We start from the raw sequence: 16,183 nt of genomic DNA on the forward strand, positions 1-16,183 counted from the left end.
ATTCTTCTCCTCGATGAGCAGATGGTGTTGCCATGGAGCCCATCCATGGCAGCTGAGTTCTTGTGCAGCAGTCACTCCCACCTGCAGTCAGAACCGCTGCCTCTGTGTCCAGACCGCAAGTGATTGGCGCGTGCGTGATGCTGCCACTGGCTGATTCCCTCTCAGGTTGGCTGGGATGTACAGCTCATGTAACCCTAAAATGATTCCTTTCCCCTGGAAGATTTAGGTTCAAAGAAATCTATTATTTCAACAACTTCTTTCTTTAGACTGGAAGTAATATTAATCTTTTGGAGTTGCCCAGCCAGAATCCCAACTTGAGTCTGATAGGGAATATGTAGAAAGATATAGTGTTTATATAGATATAGTGTTTATAGTGATAACCAGGAGGCAATCCAACCTTAAAGGCTTGGAGCTTGTCACCAAAGACGAATTCTCAAAATGCAAGTGGAAACGTCCGAAAAACTGCTCAACAATAAGAAAGGTTTGTTTTCTGCATTGCCTGAATACATGTCATATTCGATCAATTAGAATACTTTTGAAAAGTTAATTTATTTCAATAACTCAATTCTCTAAGCAAAACACATTAAATAGATTCACTACAGACAGACTTATGCTTTTTTATGGAGATGTTCCGCTTACACCTGATGAAAACACGACATTTATTAAAAATATTACATCAGGGCTATAGAAAACATTTTACATACAGAAATGTGAGTAGTTTAATACCTGCTCAAAGGTTGTCATTTTCAACATCTGACAAATGAGACTTATCAGAATAGATGCACAAGTGTATTGAATATGTGTTTAAATTATCTTTGCAGTCGGCAGATATATAGTGTTCTTATGTTCTTTGCTTAGAAAACCATGTTTAAAAGCCTTTTTTGTTTCCACTACAAAATCTATTTGTGTGTGGATGAAAGGTGCAAACAAAGGAAAATATTACACATGTAAAACATCTCCATTATTGCAAACTGTACTTACAGTTACATGTTGTACATTTTATATAACTTACATAACCCTATTACATAAATCCCTTCTCTTTTGCATTTCACTGTACAAGTAGCCTTTCCTGTCAATAGTCGTGAGCTCTCTGCTGTCTAATAACAACCATTTCAACAACTTACTCCACAACGAAGTCAGAATTATAGCTTTGTGCATTTACTAGCACTTTATCTTTCACACTGCATGTGTAAAAGCTATTGTTGGATGCTTTGTACAATACAGTTGAGTCAAATGTCTTTAGTTAAACCGTAGATCAAACATCCTTTTTCAATGTTCAACATATTAGCCAACATCATTTCAGGGCTGCCTGCTAATGACAAAACATATTGCAACAGCAAACTGGTAGACTAAAATTGTATTTTCTTACTAGTGTGCTATCTGTGAAAAAAACTATGGAAATGGTTTTCCTGCTCAGACAGTTAAGCATATAAACATCAAAGAACAAAGCAATGAATGAAATATTCAAAAAAAACTGTTTCTGTAAAATTTTTGCATTTTTACTCACAACCTTTTGTCATGATTTGTCATGATGAACCCGAACACACACACCACACACGGAGCTTCGTTTTAGAGAGTTTATTGTAGGCTGGAGGTTTGTGGAGGGAGGAAACCAGAGTCTTTTACTGGGATGGAGGAAGTGGATGTAGAGTGCAGGAGCTGGAGGACTGGAGAGTGCTGGAGAGCCGTGGGTGCTGTGCTGTAGGAACCAGGAAGCCTCTGGAGCAGGTGAGAAAGCTCAGGGGGGAGCAGGAGAACCAGCAGCATGGCAGAGAGATTACTTGGAGCACTGGAACGCTGGGGTAGCAGGAGAACCCACAGCACAGGAGGGAGAACCAGTAGCACAGCAGAGAGATTACTTGCAGCACTGGAATACTGGGATAGTAGGATAACCAGCAGCACAGCAGGGAGATTACTTGGAGAGCTGTGGGGGGCTGCAGTAGCAGCAGAGAGAGTTCTTTGGACGCAGGGGCAGCAGTAGGACCAGGAGCGCAGCAGAGAGAGTCCTTAGAACGCAGGGGCTGCAGTAGGACCAGGAGCGCAGCAGGGAGAGTCCTTAGAACGCAGGGGCTGCAGTAGATCCAGCAGCGCAGCCGGGAGGGTTCTTGGAGGTGCAGGGGCGGCAGACGGGGGAAACTCAGGCAGGCAGACGTGGGCAAATATCTGACTGGCTGACGAAGGAGAGTCAACGCTCTGACAGACAGACGTGGGAAAATCTCTGTCTGACAGACGTGGGAAAGGTGAAGAATGATGACGATCCGGCGGGGAAGAACAGACTGAGGGAGTCTTTTATAGAGAGGCTGGCAGGTGAAAGGAGTCCGGGCTGATTAGGAACTGACAGGTGTAGATGATTGGGCAGACTGGAAGTCGGAGCTGGGCAGGAGGAGGAAGGTGCTGGAAAGTTCCTGACAGGCAGGCCAAAACTACACCATGACAGCTTTTGTTGGAGATAAGAAAAGAGAAACCCAAATGGCTACTTTAGTTGCATGAAAACTGGGTTGAAATTCAACTGAGAATTGCCTGGTTCAAACACAGTGTTATCTGCAACCTTCATCGTCCATGGAGATACCTTTATAACATTCTGTCAACCTGTCCATCACTGCAGCAAACAAGACGTGGCTTAGAGCCGTTCCTTGATGCAGTCCCGCTTCCACTTTGAACTGCCCTGTCCCACCTACAGCACACCTCACCACTGTCTTACAGCACTCATACATGTCCTGCACCAGTCTAACATCCTCCTCTACTACTTCAGATTTTCTCATACAACACCACAGCTCCTCTTTCAGCACCATGTCATCTGCTTTCTCTGGATCAACAAAAACACAATGCAGCTCCCTCTGACCCTTGCTGTACTTCTCCATCAACATCCTCAACAAAAATGCTGCATCTGTAGCAGTTTTCCTTGGCATTAAACCATATTGCTGCTCATTTCTGACTTCAGCTTTCACTACTCTTTCCCATAACGTCATTGAGTGACTATACAACTCTATACCTTTCTAGTTGCCATTACTTTGGAAAATTGGTACCAGCAAACTTCTCCTACATTCCTCAGGCATCTCGCTCTCTAAGATTTCTTTGAAAAGCCTACACTAGTCAAAAACTCTACTGCTGTCTCTCCTGGACACTTCCATACCTCCACTGGAATATCATCAGGACTAGCTACCTTTCCACTCTTCATTCTTTTCAATGCCTTCCTTAATTCCTCTTTAATAGTCTTTGCTACTTTATGATCTACATTGGTTGCTTCCTCTACTCTTTTCTTTCTCTCCTTTTCCACGTTCCTCAACTCTTCAAAGTAATCCTTCCATCTTCCTACCACACTTGTTGCACTTGTCAGTACATTTCCATCTCAATCCGTAATCCCCCTTCCCATCTCTGTCTCTCTGCCTCGCCAACATGTATAACTCCTTCTGTGCTTCCCCATTGTCCAACCTGTCATATAAGTCATTGCATGCCCGGTTTTTTGGCCTTGACCTCTACCTTCATTTTACTCTGCATCTCCCCAGTACTCCTGGCAACTCTCATTAGTCCTCAGTGTCACACTTCTTCTTAATTGATCTCTGTCTCTGAATACAGTGACAGAGATCAGTCTTGTACTTCCTCATTCCACCACCAACTCTCTTTGTCACCTTTCTTTCCAGAGGAAAACCCAAGTACTCTCTAACCTGTCTCACTGAGAGCATTAGCTGTAGTTGTCCAGTCATCTGGAAGTACCTCCTGACCACGTAGAGTCTATCTCTATCTCATCTCCTTCTTGACCCCCCCCCCCCCCCCCCCCCCCCCACGCACACACACACACAATGCTAAGGACCGCCAAGCTGACATGTCAAATCACACCCTGTTTGGTCAAGTGCTGAATGACCAATTCACCTGAAAGTATGCCTTTCCAGTATGACAAACCAATTGCTGCTATCTTACTCACAAAACACGATAATGATACAATGAATTAAATGATGTGATGCTTCCGAGCTAACGTTGGCTAGCTTGAAACCCTCCTTCTCATTTCTAGCTTTGTTGAAAAATATACTAATTGGCGGACTGTTTTTTTTAAGCAGCCGCTGTTTTCTTTTCTTTTTTTACTTTTCCTCCTTTCTTTTGGCAGCCCCGTTGGTCTTTTGTTTGCTATCGCTGTCTATTTTCTGCTAACATGATCGGGCTCAGTTTTCTCACAGTTCCACTTACAGAGTCACAACAGACGGTGGATCGGTTTCAAATCAATTACACCATTTTAACCGTCCACCGTTATCTTTAGCCTATCTACACAGTCCATTGCTACCTGATGCCAATCAGAACCAGTCAAGTCAATAAACGGACATATAAAAGAGAGTGCTTTTTTTGTAAACAACTTTTATTGTACTGACCGATTATGAAAATTGAGGTCAAACCCCTGTATAGACTATTTGTGTAACGAAAACAAAAAATCTGCTACCAAAGAGGGGCCCAAATTGCCCTTATGTTAGATCTGGCCCAGTCCATCCCGTGCTGTTTGTCAACACTCTCACCCACAACAGCCTTGCAGTCGCCGAGTCCTTTCAGAGAAAAGAATAGTGTGGCAAATATCTTGAAGGAGGAGTTTGTCATGAATCTTCTCGGGGTAAAAAAAAAAAACTGTGTTAGACAGGGTGATGAGTCTGAAGCTAGAAATTGAAGGTGTGATGTTATCTCCCACAGTTAAGGTGTGAGTTTACAGGAGAAGGAGAAATCCTGAAATGAGCTAGATGAAGTGATGCAGAACATCCTCAGAGGTGAGAGAATGGGAATAGGTGCATATTTCAATTGACAAATTCTAGCAGGGAACCGATGTGATGATGAAGCGAAGGCCAGGTTTGGTGTCCAGAACAGGAATCTTAAAGGACATGGTGGTAGACTTTGCAAAGATGGTGGAAATGGGTGTAGTGAATACCTTCTTCCAGAAGAGGCAGGAACATGGGGTGATTTATAAGACCTGAGGTAGGAGAACGCAGGTGGATTACATCTTGCATAGATGACGTCACCATTCATGCCATAGTAGGAGAGCTTGAACCCTGCTCCTAAGCCTCTAGCCTTGCTACTTTTTCACTTGTTGTCCTGAGCAAAATATATGTTCACCTTCCCTCTCTGCATCATGTCACTCAACTTTAGCTCTTCCTTTCATATCCGCAACATTCAAGGTCCCTACTCTCAGTCCTACAATCCACACATACAGGTCGATAACATGCAAACTCCATTCAGTAAGCCCCTGGCTGGGATCCAGACCTGGGACCTTCTTGCTATGAGGCAAACGTACTAACTACTGAAACCACAATCCAAGTAACCTATTGTAACGTTTCTGCAGACATGGCTGGCATACTCATAGGGTCTCAACACTGCATTGGCTAAAATTAAAAGCATTTCACCATGTAGATACAACCAGTAATCCATAATCTCCTTGGCCTCTCACACATAGATATGGCACATGCTGGTTTACCTGTGGCTCCCAGCTGGAGACAATTGCATGTGCCTCCTTGATGCATTATTAGCTAGTTGCAACATAGATTTGGGGTTTTGTTTGCATGATTCCATCAGTTTGCACACACGGAGCACTGTGAGCACTAAGAAAGTGGCAGGCTACTATTTGTTTATTTAACGGTACTGCTATCCAGACACATGTAAATATCACAGCAAACTTGGGGACCATCCATAATGCAATGTTAAGCCATAATCTAGAAGGAGGCCTAAACCGGGGGTGGTTTGATCTGGCTCTGCCTTTGTTTCGCAGAAAGTGGTCCGCAAAGAACATTTGATTGGTGGGGGATTCATTTAATCCAGGTTGAAAGACAAAGGCTTTCATAACTGAATAATAATGTTAAACACACCATAAAGTTCACAAAAGGGTGATCCACCAAAGGTTTTAATAGAAATATTAGGTAACCTAAATGTAACACAGTTGTGGATAGCTTAATCAAAAACTAAACTAAAAGAAAAGAGGAAAGCAAAAACTTTGCAGCAAAAATTATTAATGGGCTGCAATATCTATAAAACATAGCTGTACTCATACTAATCATGCATAATGCCCAAAGCGTGAGCTCTTATGCTTTTCTAAAACCATCAAAGATGGAAATCAAAAAGTAATATTGCTTGAAAAATGTATGACAAATTTCATCCCCCCCAACGTATGCCTTCCAAGAATCAGGTCATTTTTTACTTACTTAACTATTCACTTATGAGTCCATGTAATATTATCATTAGCCCTGCAGGATGATGAAAAGCAGCAAAATGTTCACATCAAAGAAGCCGAAAGCAGCAAAAAGACCTAGTTCTAAAAAGGCTTGAATTTTAAATCTACTTAAATAACGAACTGGACTAACAATGACCCAACTTCATAGCTTGACTGACAGCCTATTTATAGTGCATCAATTAATATAAGGTAATCACCGGCAGACTCCTGCTTTCAATGCAAAACCTTTTTTTTTTTAGATAATTGGACAGCATCTGGTCTTCTGCTGAAACATTTCCCACAGAGAGAGGGATCCTCTCTTTTCAGGGGTGGGTAGTAGCTAACTTGTTGCATTGACTTAAATCGTTTTTTGAAAAACAAAAACGACTTCTGGGAGTACTTTTACTGCGCTGTACTGTCCACGTCTACTTGAGTAATGCTAATATGAAGTAACACTATCAAACACGTGTACAATTTATGGCTATACTACCCAGCTGCATTCAGATCTGATTGATTGATCGATTGATTGATTGATTGATTGGTTGATTGATTGATTGATTGATTGATTGATTAATTGATTGATTGATTGATTGATTGATTGGGCGCTTAGCAACAACCAACTAAGGTGACGGAAGCACGTTACAGTAAAAGTTACATCACAAAAGAAATGCACAAGAACAACAATAAAATAAGGAAAATGCCATTTGATTACATGGTATTAAAAGACTGTCTAAAAAAATCGTTCTTAAGCTTTGACTTATTGTTCTAATGTTATTTTCTACCTGCTCCATCCAGTGAACAAAGACAGCATTGACTCTGCAAGCGCTGTTCTAGCATATCACCTACTGTAAGGTGGATTTTTTTATTTGTTTTTTTTTTTGTTTTGTTTTTTGTCCTTTTGTGACGGTGCAATTTGTTTTTCTCCATTTTATTCTACTGTATTATTCCGAAAAACCCCACCCCCTTCGCTTCTCCGGGGATGGTGTGGTCCAGGAAGCGCCTCTGCCTCCTACCTCTCCCCGGCTGGAGTGAATCAGCTGACGAATGGTACCTCCCTCCCCTCCTCTCCTCTCCTCTCCTCTCCTCTCCCGGATGGATCGCTCCGCTGAGCCCCGGCCAGGCTGAGCGCTAGCTGACACCGGAGCAGGTTTGCCTGCGCCGCTTGCTCTCCTCCTGTTGGATGTCAGACCGACCTAGCTTCAAGTTAAAGCTTTAGCCGCTGGAAGAAAGAAAAAAAAAAGACACCATTAAATAAAATAAAAATAAAAAAAGACACCACTCTATTTAATTCTCACCCTCATCTCGGATAGGAAGCGATCCGCTTCCTCCCCTTCACCATGGCTTCCAACTTCAACGACATAGTGAAGCAGGGGTACGTGAGGATACGGAGTAAGAAACTGGGGGTGAGTAGCCACTGTTGCACTTGCTGTCTACCGCGGAGGAGGATGAGGAGGAGGGGGGAGGAAGGGCAGCTCCATTTATCGCCAGCCAAGGGCAGCTGGATTGAGAAACGGGCTTTAATTGCTCCGCGTATCTGCCGTCCTGTTGGGGGCTCTTTGGCCGGAGCGCGCAAGTTTATTTGGGGGTTCCTTTGTCAAGAAAACAAACAAGCGGACTGAAACCTTCACGGAGATCTGGTGTCATGTGGGTGTTAGAAATAATTTCCCGTGTTTTCCCGCTTCTGTTGGTTGGAACTTTTTTATTATATTAGTTACTATCTTGTTTTTTTTTTTTGTTTGTTTGTTTTTATCCAAAATCGACCCTCAAAAATTGCAATGTGAGAAAAATCATCCCTCTACACAGTTTTAACTGTCTGCTCTCTCAGCATCCATGAATTATTCTCAGCATTGAGAAGTCTTGCCTGATTCAGAGTGATAGCGGCTCATCAGCGCCTTGGTAATGGACTTGCACTGGGGATACAGCAAGGAGAGGAGGACAGAAAAAAAAAGAAAAAAAAGAAAAGACAAAGCCCCAAATGCCTAAATTGAAATGAATGATATACGTTCAGTCATAAGCGCCCCGTTGTCTGACTCACAAAGCCATCTGCTTTTGTTCATACTTCCAGCTCATTATGCCTGCAGAGCGGTCACACTTCCTCTCCTCTGATGAAGTGTGATGATGGGGGCTAATGATGTCTCCGCCGCTCACACCGTCACCTGGCTTCATCAACAGCGTTTATTTTTCTCACTTTCGCCGAAGCTTCAGAGGCTAACTTAGAGTAATCCTTGTTAACACACGGAGGAATCTTTAATCAGTGTTGACGGCTTCAACTATACAGCAAGACACATGGAGGGCATGACAGGAGGTAAATTGAAAGTTTACACACCCCACGTAAAAAGGCCAGGTTTTTTGCCGCATGCAAAAACAGAAGTTAAACAGGAAAGATGCGTCATAATCCGATAAAACCAAACTTTACTTTTGGGACAATAACACCGCCCATCAGCCATGCCCGGGGTGACGTACGGTGGCGGCAGCATCATGCTCTGGGGGTACTTCTCCTCATCTTGAGCTTGACTGTTTTTGCCAAAACGTTGGACGGGTCGAGGTGGAAGATCTATAGGGCCACCTGTGATAGATTAGGAAAACCTTTGCAAAGCAGAGTGGGTAAATGTTACCCAGTCAAGATGTGCGATGCTGACAGATACTTAACAAGAGACCGAATGCTGAAATTGATTCAAAGGGCGGTGCGAAGAAATAACGCTGAAAGGGTGGGCATACCTTTGTAACCAGCATGTCGTTGCGTTTTTATCTTTAATGAAGTACCCTCTTACAGATTTCTTTTTGGCTTATTAATACAGGATATTCCGCAGTAAAGGTGTGAAAAGTTTTGAGAGGATTTATCGTGCTCGCTTTTTTTTAAGCTACAAAAAACGGGCATTTTTAAATGGGGTGTCTAAACTTTGTATACCCACTGTATACAAAGGTCTTAAATGATTAAGGTCTCACAGACCTGCTAATGCTAATTCCATCACACCATTCAAATTGTGTAGAGTTCTTTAATAGGATATAGAGTATGTGCCAGATTGCCAGGAGTCTGTAAGGAACACTTAGTAATGTACTAGTGCCCCTCCCCCGCATGTTGCTGCGCCTTGCAAATCAGCTGGGTGAAAAACGGGTTTCTCGTTTGGGGTGTTTGGGCTTTTTTTTTTAAAAAAAAACATTTTTATTTCCAGTTATGGTTTCAGAACCACAAAACATTTCTGTAAAACCGTTCAATGAGATGCCAGAGAAAGCGCCAGTGTGACAAATGTGTTGGTCACACAGGCAAAATAGAGCCTTCCCAAACATGTTGCTGGGCACTGTAGATCAGCTGGCTGGAAAACAGGCCCTTAAACTTTTTTCTTCAATTAGAAAAAAGGCCAATTTGTCCAGAAGGAGCGACCACCCCTCACTCTTATCAAGATAAACCTTTGTTTAAACTATAGAGAGGATGCTACAAGTGACTACTTGAGCAGATAGCCTAACTAAATGACTACAGAAGAACAATAATGTGTTATATTTTGAGCAGTGAATACTTAAGCACCACTGCTGAATTTAATGTTTGTTTCTGTATTTTTTCTTAAGTCTGAGGCAAAATAATACATGAATTTTAAAGAAAATAGTATAGTAGAAGTAGAGGGAATAATTGTTGCTTTTCTGTTTTTAAGTCAATGCATATCTCATACAATTTAATCCTGTAATTTTGACCCCCCCCCCCTCCTCCCAAAAGCTCTCATACTGGCCCACACCTACACAAAGAGTCTTCCTGTCAACATTCATACCAGCACTCGAGTCAGTTTGTTTGCTTGTTTTTTTTTTTTTTTTAATTTTGCATAACCTATTTTAACCGTGGATGGCCTATGACTTTCCAAGGCAAGCGAGGAGCCGTGTTGGCTGCGCTCAAGGTGTGGATGCCATATCGCTGCCAGCTCTGCATCTCATCCCCGCTGTTTGTTGAGGAAAAAAACTGTTTGTGTCCTGATCGCCCACTCCCTTCAGCCCCTCCACCGCTCGCTGCTGTTTCATCATAGAAAAAGTCATGCTGCGATAGCCTCGGAAGACCCCAGTGTGGGAAGGCTGAAAGGATTTATCTTTACACGGTGGGGTTACTTATGCCGGCGTGATTAACATTCATATTCAGACATAAGCAAGTGATAACTGAGTAGGTTTAGGCATCTGTGCGCTGAAATCAATATGCGCCTTTTCTCTTTCTCTCTCTCCGTAGGGGGAAAGAAAATGACGTAAAATTAAGGTGTTAAATTGGATATATGAAAATCTACATGTGTGGCAGTTCTTGATGTGGGCTTACTGGGATAAAATATGTAGAGGCAGATGATTCACAACGGGCTTAAAAGGAAAAATAGAGCGACTTGTTTAGGAGTGTATTTTCAATGCGAATCTAAGCGTTGCAATAAATTCATCTTATTTTTCTTAATTATGCAGGGTGTTTTTTTTTGTGTTAATTTCACAGCTCAGTGATGTTCAAGGGTGTGAAGTGAGTCATCCTGCTCCTCATATGCTACATACAGAGATTCAGACCAGAAGGTTTAATTTATACTTTCATATTTAGCAACACATACAGGAAGATGTACCGACTTCTTGGCTGCTTTTATTGAGCCTCATCAAATTTTCTTTGAATGTGGAGGCCGCATATGAAGCACCTTTTAATGTTCTAAGCAAACTTTATTTTTTTGCTTAATCTCTATTTACACTACTTTATTTTAGAGTAAATTTTTTTTTTAAGAAACCCCGATTGAAAGCTCCGCGAGCCTTTATGACTTTGACTTCTGCGGCAGCAGATAAAGGCCACTCGATGTAAATATCAAAGCTTTATGAATACTGTGACTCACACCATGTCCCGACAATCAGAGGCCAGGGGCCACTCTAAACAGCTTCGCCGTCCTCTGATAATAAAAAAAAGCATGTCCAGAATGTTAGGGGGCCGCTAAAGCAACGTGTTTTTAGCCTGCTGATCCTCTGTTTAAAGATCAATTTTAGTGACAGTTAACAGGAACAGTGGAGATCAATTTGAGGTCTTTCCAGAACAGATCTGTATGTGCAGTTGCTAAAATGGTGTTTGACTTTAAACAATCTTTACATAGGAAAAAAAAAAAGAAAACGCAGTATGGAAAGGCTTCTCCGCAGTGTGCTTTTAATGCGTGGTTAGCGTCATTATTCTGATCTGTTTGCAAATGATTATTTAAACTATCCTGCTGAGTTTGATGTTGTCTTTTGAACGTAAAACATTGCTGACTTTAAGTTAGAAGCTATCACCTGTTGTTTCGTTTCACAGAAAGACTGATAGTGTGCTCCGAAAAGTAGTTTAACAGTTGCCAAAGAGGCAAGTTATTGAGATTTCTCTTCAGCTACTGCAATTTTTATTTTGTTATTTTCAAACACAAAAGGGCTACAGTTTAATTTTTCAAAGCTTTTCAACAGTAATCTATGACTTCTTGGTTCCCACGGGGAATAGTCAGGTAGTGACACAAAGGCCCTGTTCAGCGTAGGTAAGACAAGAAAACGTCTCGTTCAGGCAAGGCTATATTCGAGAAGAAAACTCAAAGTAAGTCATTGTCAGTATTAGTGAGGTATTACCAAATGAAGAAAGATGAAGCAGAACAGCTGTACGAAGGCATTTTTTAAGAAAATGCATTTTTCCCCCCGGCTTTTCATATGTGCTGGTACAGGTGGGAACGAGACGTTGGCGACATTTTCCTTAGTCTTTTTGTACTTTTCCAGTTTTCTTCATTTCCTCCCTGACTTTTCAGAGTATGAATAATCGAGTAAGAACAATTGCACCTAAAAGCCTAGCTAGATTCAAATGACAGTTTAGTGTATGTAATGTGTGCTTTGCAGCGTTTTAGAAATCGTAGAGTTGGGTAAGGGTTTATGTCCTTTATGAAATACAGTGGGAGAACCTGTTTACAATTAGTGATCCTGATTGTGCTGATCATGCTACGTGCTAGTATAAGATGCTCAGCCAGTTCAAAATGTCGACTGTAATCGTGTTATTATTGTTCCAAAATAATAATGAATCCCTGCTTTACGTCGACTCTTCTCCATAATACAATTATGTAATGAGTGCTAATGGCAGGGAGGCTGGAAAACATCTGAAAATCGTTCAGTGCAGGTCTGAAAGAGAAATATGTACGAGCAAGTTAGATTTTTATGACAACTTGGAGATGGGAAATCAGCTACAGCTCTCTGATCCAAGCTTCATGAGGCAGTAACAGCACCAAGGAAATAGCTACACGCTTTATAGCCGTGTAGCTACTCGCAATATATTGTGAATTTATCATTGCTGCAGTATTATTGTGAGCAGTATTAATATTGCAAAGGACCGTTTTTTTATGGCTAATATATTCCAAATGTTGCAAGTTCCCGCACTGCACGGCGAAGTATTATCCAGGCTGTTGGATGGCGGCTGACTGCAGTCGATGCTTACAGCTGACAGGGCCAAGATGCTAAAGGTCGCAGAGAGTCTCCCAATCACAGATGAAAGAGAGACGAGCATTTGGATTTATTTCAAATGATCTCATCTTTGAAGTGTCTGCAAAATTATGTCGCCATCGCAAAATTTATAGTATCATGCATTATTAATGTCAAAACTTGCCAAACATCTACAGTTAAAGCGGTAATTAAACATTAATTGTGTTGAACTACTGCAAAAAAAAAAAAAAAAAAAAGCCTGCCTGTTGCTAGATGGGTACTTATTTTGCTTCCTATTTTAGCAGACTCCTTTGAAAACTGAAATTTTCTTTACTTAACAAATTGTTACAATTGCATTTTGGTCTGTCCCAGTTACGCAGGGTGACCCCTTGAAGTATTTCTTAAAAATATATCAATGCCAACATTTGTTTGAGATCATGAGCATATGATCTGACCGGGACTTTAAAGGTCTCTCAAATACCACAAATCAGGACTTGGGGTCTCTGTTCACCTTCAGCTGCTCCCACTCCAGGTTTCTAACGCGATGCCGTGCCATTTCAAAATGAATTATACATTATTTTTATTAAAATGTGGTACAGCTGACTGGTTTCTCCTTATGAAGTATGCATTAAAGTGGCCGTTGCGACAAGAACAGCCTCGGCCCAAGCCCATCAGCATCGTTCACCGTTATTGGCTTATTTCCAGACTCCGTCATGTGTGAAGGTTTAGGTCACGGGGTCAGTTCTGTGTTCGGGCCAGAGTTATCAGAGTTACCAAGTGGAGCACTTTCTCTCTCTCTCTCCATCTCTCTTTGTTCTGGGACATTTGCTTTATTTTTTTTCCCACTGACTTGAATGTCAATGATTTCTTATATTAGCCAGCTTATTTGTCTCTTTTTGTTTGACTGAGGAGGCTGCTGTGTTCTAGAATGCACAAGTGCTATCTTTTCTTTCCCACATTCTCCCCTCCTTCTTCCTAGACGCTAAACATTTGCTGTCACCTCTCTCCTCCCCCCTGTCTCACATACGTAGCAGTGTCGCTCTCATCTCCTTTCTCCTCTTTTATCTTTCTTTCTTTTTTTTTTATTTTACCTGGCTATCTACCTAACCTTACTCCCCTTTCTTTCTCACCTTTCTCCCCTTTGCTGGTTTGTAGACAGCTGCGGGAGCGAGCACAAAAGCATCCTATTCATCACCCCACGTTGCACCCTCTATAACCCCAACAGGCTATTTCCCCTGACACAGTGCAAAGACACACACACACACACACACACACACACACACACACACACACACACACACACAAATTGGCTCGGTTCAACGCTGAAGGACTGGCGCAGACATCACACATACACACAACAAACAAGTAAACAATCTTCTGCCAAAGAACACTGTGTGGATTTTCAATTAATTTCAGCCCTGTTGCATTCCAACATACGGTAATATTTTTCTTTCTACAAAAAAAAAAAAAAAAAAAAAACTGACTGAATGCTCACAAGAGCCAAAAAAAACAGGAGAAGTGTCTCTCAGCAGAGCAAAAAAAAAAAAAAAAAAAAATAGCCAAGCAAACATCTTAGATACAGCAATAGTTGCGATGTTGCTGTGGTCAGTTCAAGCTCTTTTTCCATCAATGCAAAAAAAAAAAAAAAAAATGGTGGATGCTTATCAGTGGGCTGTGGTGCCTCTTGAAAGGCTGAATAACGTGACCTTTGAGTATGTGTGTCAGTCTCAGAGCAGGTACATGTTTCTCAGGCTTAGGATCACTGCGGTAAATGGAAAAGGTCAGCTGATGAATATTTTCTTATTTGCTGCCCGGCTTTTCTCCCGGCTTTACCAAAAATGGCCAATTTAGTCCGCCGCTGTTTTGCTGTTAGTTCCTTCGTTTGTAGTCATGTTTTGTCTCGTTAGATGTGCTGGAGATCAGGTACTGGCTGAAAGGAAGCTGTGTAATACTTTAAGAGGACACAGGAGTCTGTGTGCACACACTTTTAGGATGCAATTATGTATTTTTCTTATCAGCAAACTGGGCCATTTACAGAAACAATGCAGTCAGCTTTGAGAATGCTCAATTTTTAACAACAGGAACAGTGAAGTGGTAAACCAGATGTATAAATTAAAATCAGCGGCAAGAAAAGAAAAGGTGATATTTTCTTCTCAAGAGATAAAGTGAGCTAAATTTGTACAGATGAAGAGTTTGGAATTTACATTTTTGTGAAGGTTTAACCTGACAGTATTGATTGTATCTGTTTCTCTTTAAGAGATTTACAAAGATATAACAACATATTTTACTATCTATCTATCTATCTATCTATCTATCTATCTATCTATCTATCTATCTATCTATCTATCTATCTATCTATCTATCTATCTATCTATCTATCTATCTATCTATCTATCTATCTATCTATCTATCTATCTATCTATCTATCTATCTATCACCTTTTATTTAGAATTGGATGCATTTACAAGGACTTGACAACATGAAGGGAAACAAGAAGAATACATACGAGAGTGATAATTAAACAGAGTTTGGCTAGCAATAACAGTGCCATTCAGCATTTAGAAAAAAAAATAGTAAGTGATCCTTCTTTATTCAACTGTAGGGGTATTACATATTGCTTGGTTGACCTGGACTCTGGGTTGACAACGTTGCCATTGTGAGGAGCAAACAAACAAGACCTCTCATGATAATCTGTAAAGTTACTGCTCATCCTCTCCATTCATCAAATCACAATAATGGAAAGTTGAGTCGAAGGAAAAAGCATGGCAGACAAAGGGCTACAACCAAAAGGGAGTGCTAAAACTTATTAAAGAGTTTGAGGGAGACTTGCACCACATGGCCTGCAGCTTAAATCAGTGCTTGGAAAGTTTCCACAACATGAGCTGCAAAGGTGACATTCCTGTTGTTAAGCCACCCTGGAACATTTATTGTGTCTTACCTGGACTGAGGGCAAAAAGGAAAGGACTATTTCTCATTGAACCAAAGTCCTCTTTTTAGATGACAGGAAAATGTGCATTTTAGTTGAAATTCAAGGCCCCAGAGTCAGGAGGGAGAGTGGAGAGGCACAATATCCAAGTTGCTTCAGGTTTAATGGGAAGTTTCCACAGTCAAATCCAAAGTCAGCACAGCCATCAATCAGAACAGTTGAGTCTTGTCCATGAATATGTTGGCCATAACACGGACATCATGTCACATCTATTAAATCATTTTCTTTTTGATTACATATAATATTCCAATTTTCTGCCTAACTGAGTTTTGGGTTTTTATTTGCTCTTAACAATGAGCTTATTGCAACTAAGCACTTGACAAATGTCAGCATATGTAAGGAAACAGTTCTGAGTGTCAGTTTCTGAATAAATTATGTCATAGAATTTATTTAGGACATGTTTGAGCAGCTATTGGAAATCTAAAGAGAAAATTGTTTACTGCGTCTATAGATTAACTCTCACATCCCACAGGTTTCATGAAAAGTATTAAAATCGGATCTGGCTTATTTTAAGTGAAATCTTAAAATTAGTCATAAGACCCAGAACATTTTCAAGACCCCCCCCCCCCATTAATTGTCAAAGCTGAAAACACATTGACAAAACGTGAGATCTG

The 16,183-nt window shown here is 41.1% G+C and overlaps 1 protein-coding gene across 1 annotated transcript in view; it reads left to right on the forward strand.

Moving 5' to 3' along the window:
• The first annotated feature begins 7,216 nt into the window (after nucleotides 1–7,216).
• The window catches only part of dok6 (docking protein 6), an 89,058-nt gene continuing 80,091 nt past the window's right edge, over nucleotides 7,217–16,183 (forward strand). The window contains exon 1 of the mRNA XM_021313446.2: nucleotides 7,217–7,578. Coding sequence (XP_021169121.1) covers nucleotides 7,513–7,578 — 66 coding nt within the window. The 5' untranslated portion in view covers nucleotides 7,217–7,512. The remainder of the gene's footprint in view (nucleotides 7,579–16,183) is intronic.

Source organism: Fundulus heteroclitus, chromosome 21, assembly GCF_011125445.2.
Source record: "Fundulus heteroclitus isolate FHET01 chromosome 21, MU-UCD_Fhet_4.1, whole genome shotgun sequence".
NCBI lineage: Eukaryota > Metazoa > Chordata > Actinopteri > Cyprinodontiformes > Fundulidae > Fundulus > Fundulus heteroclitus.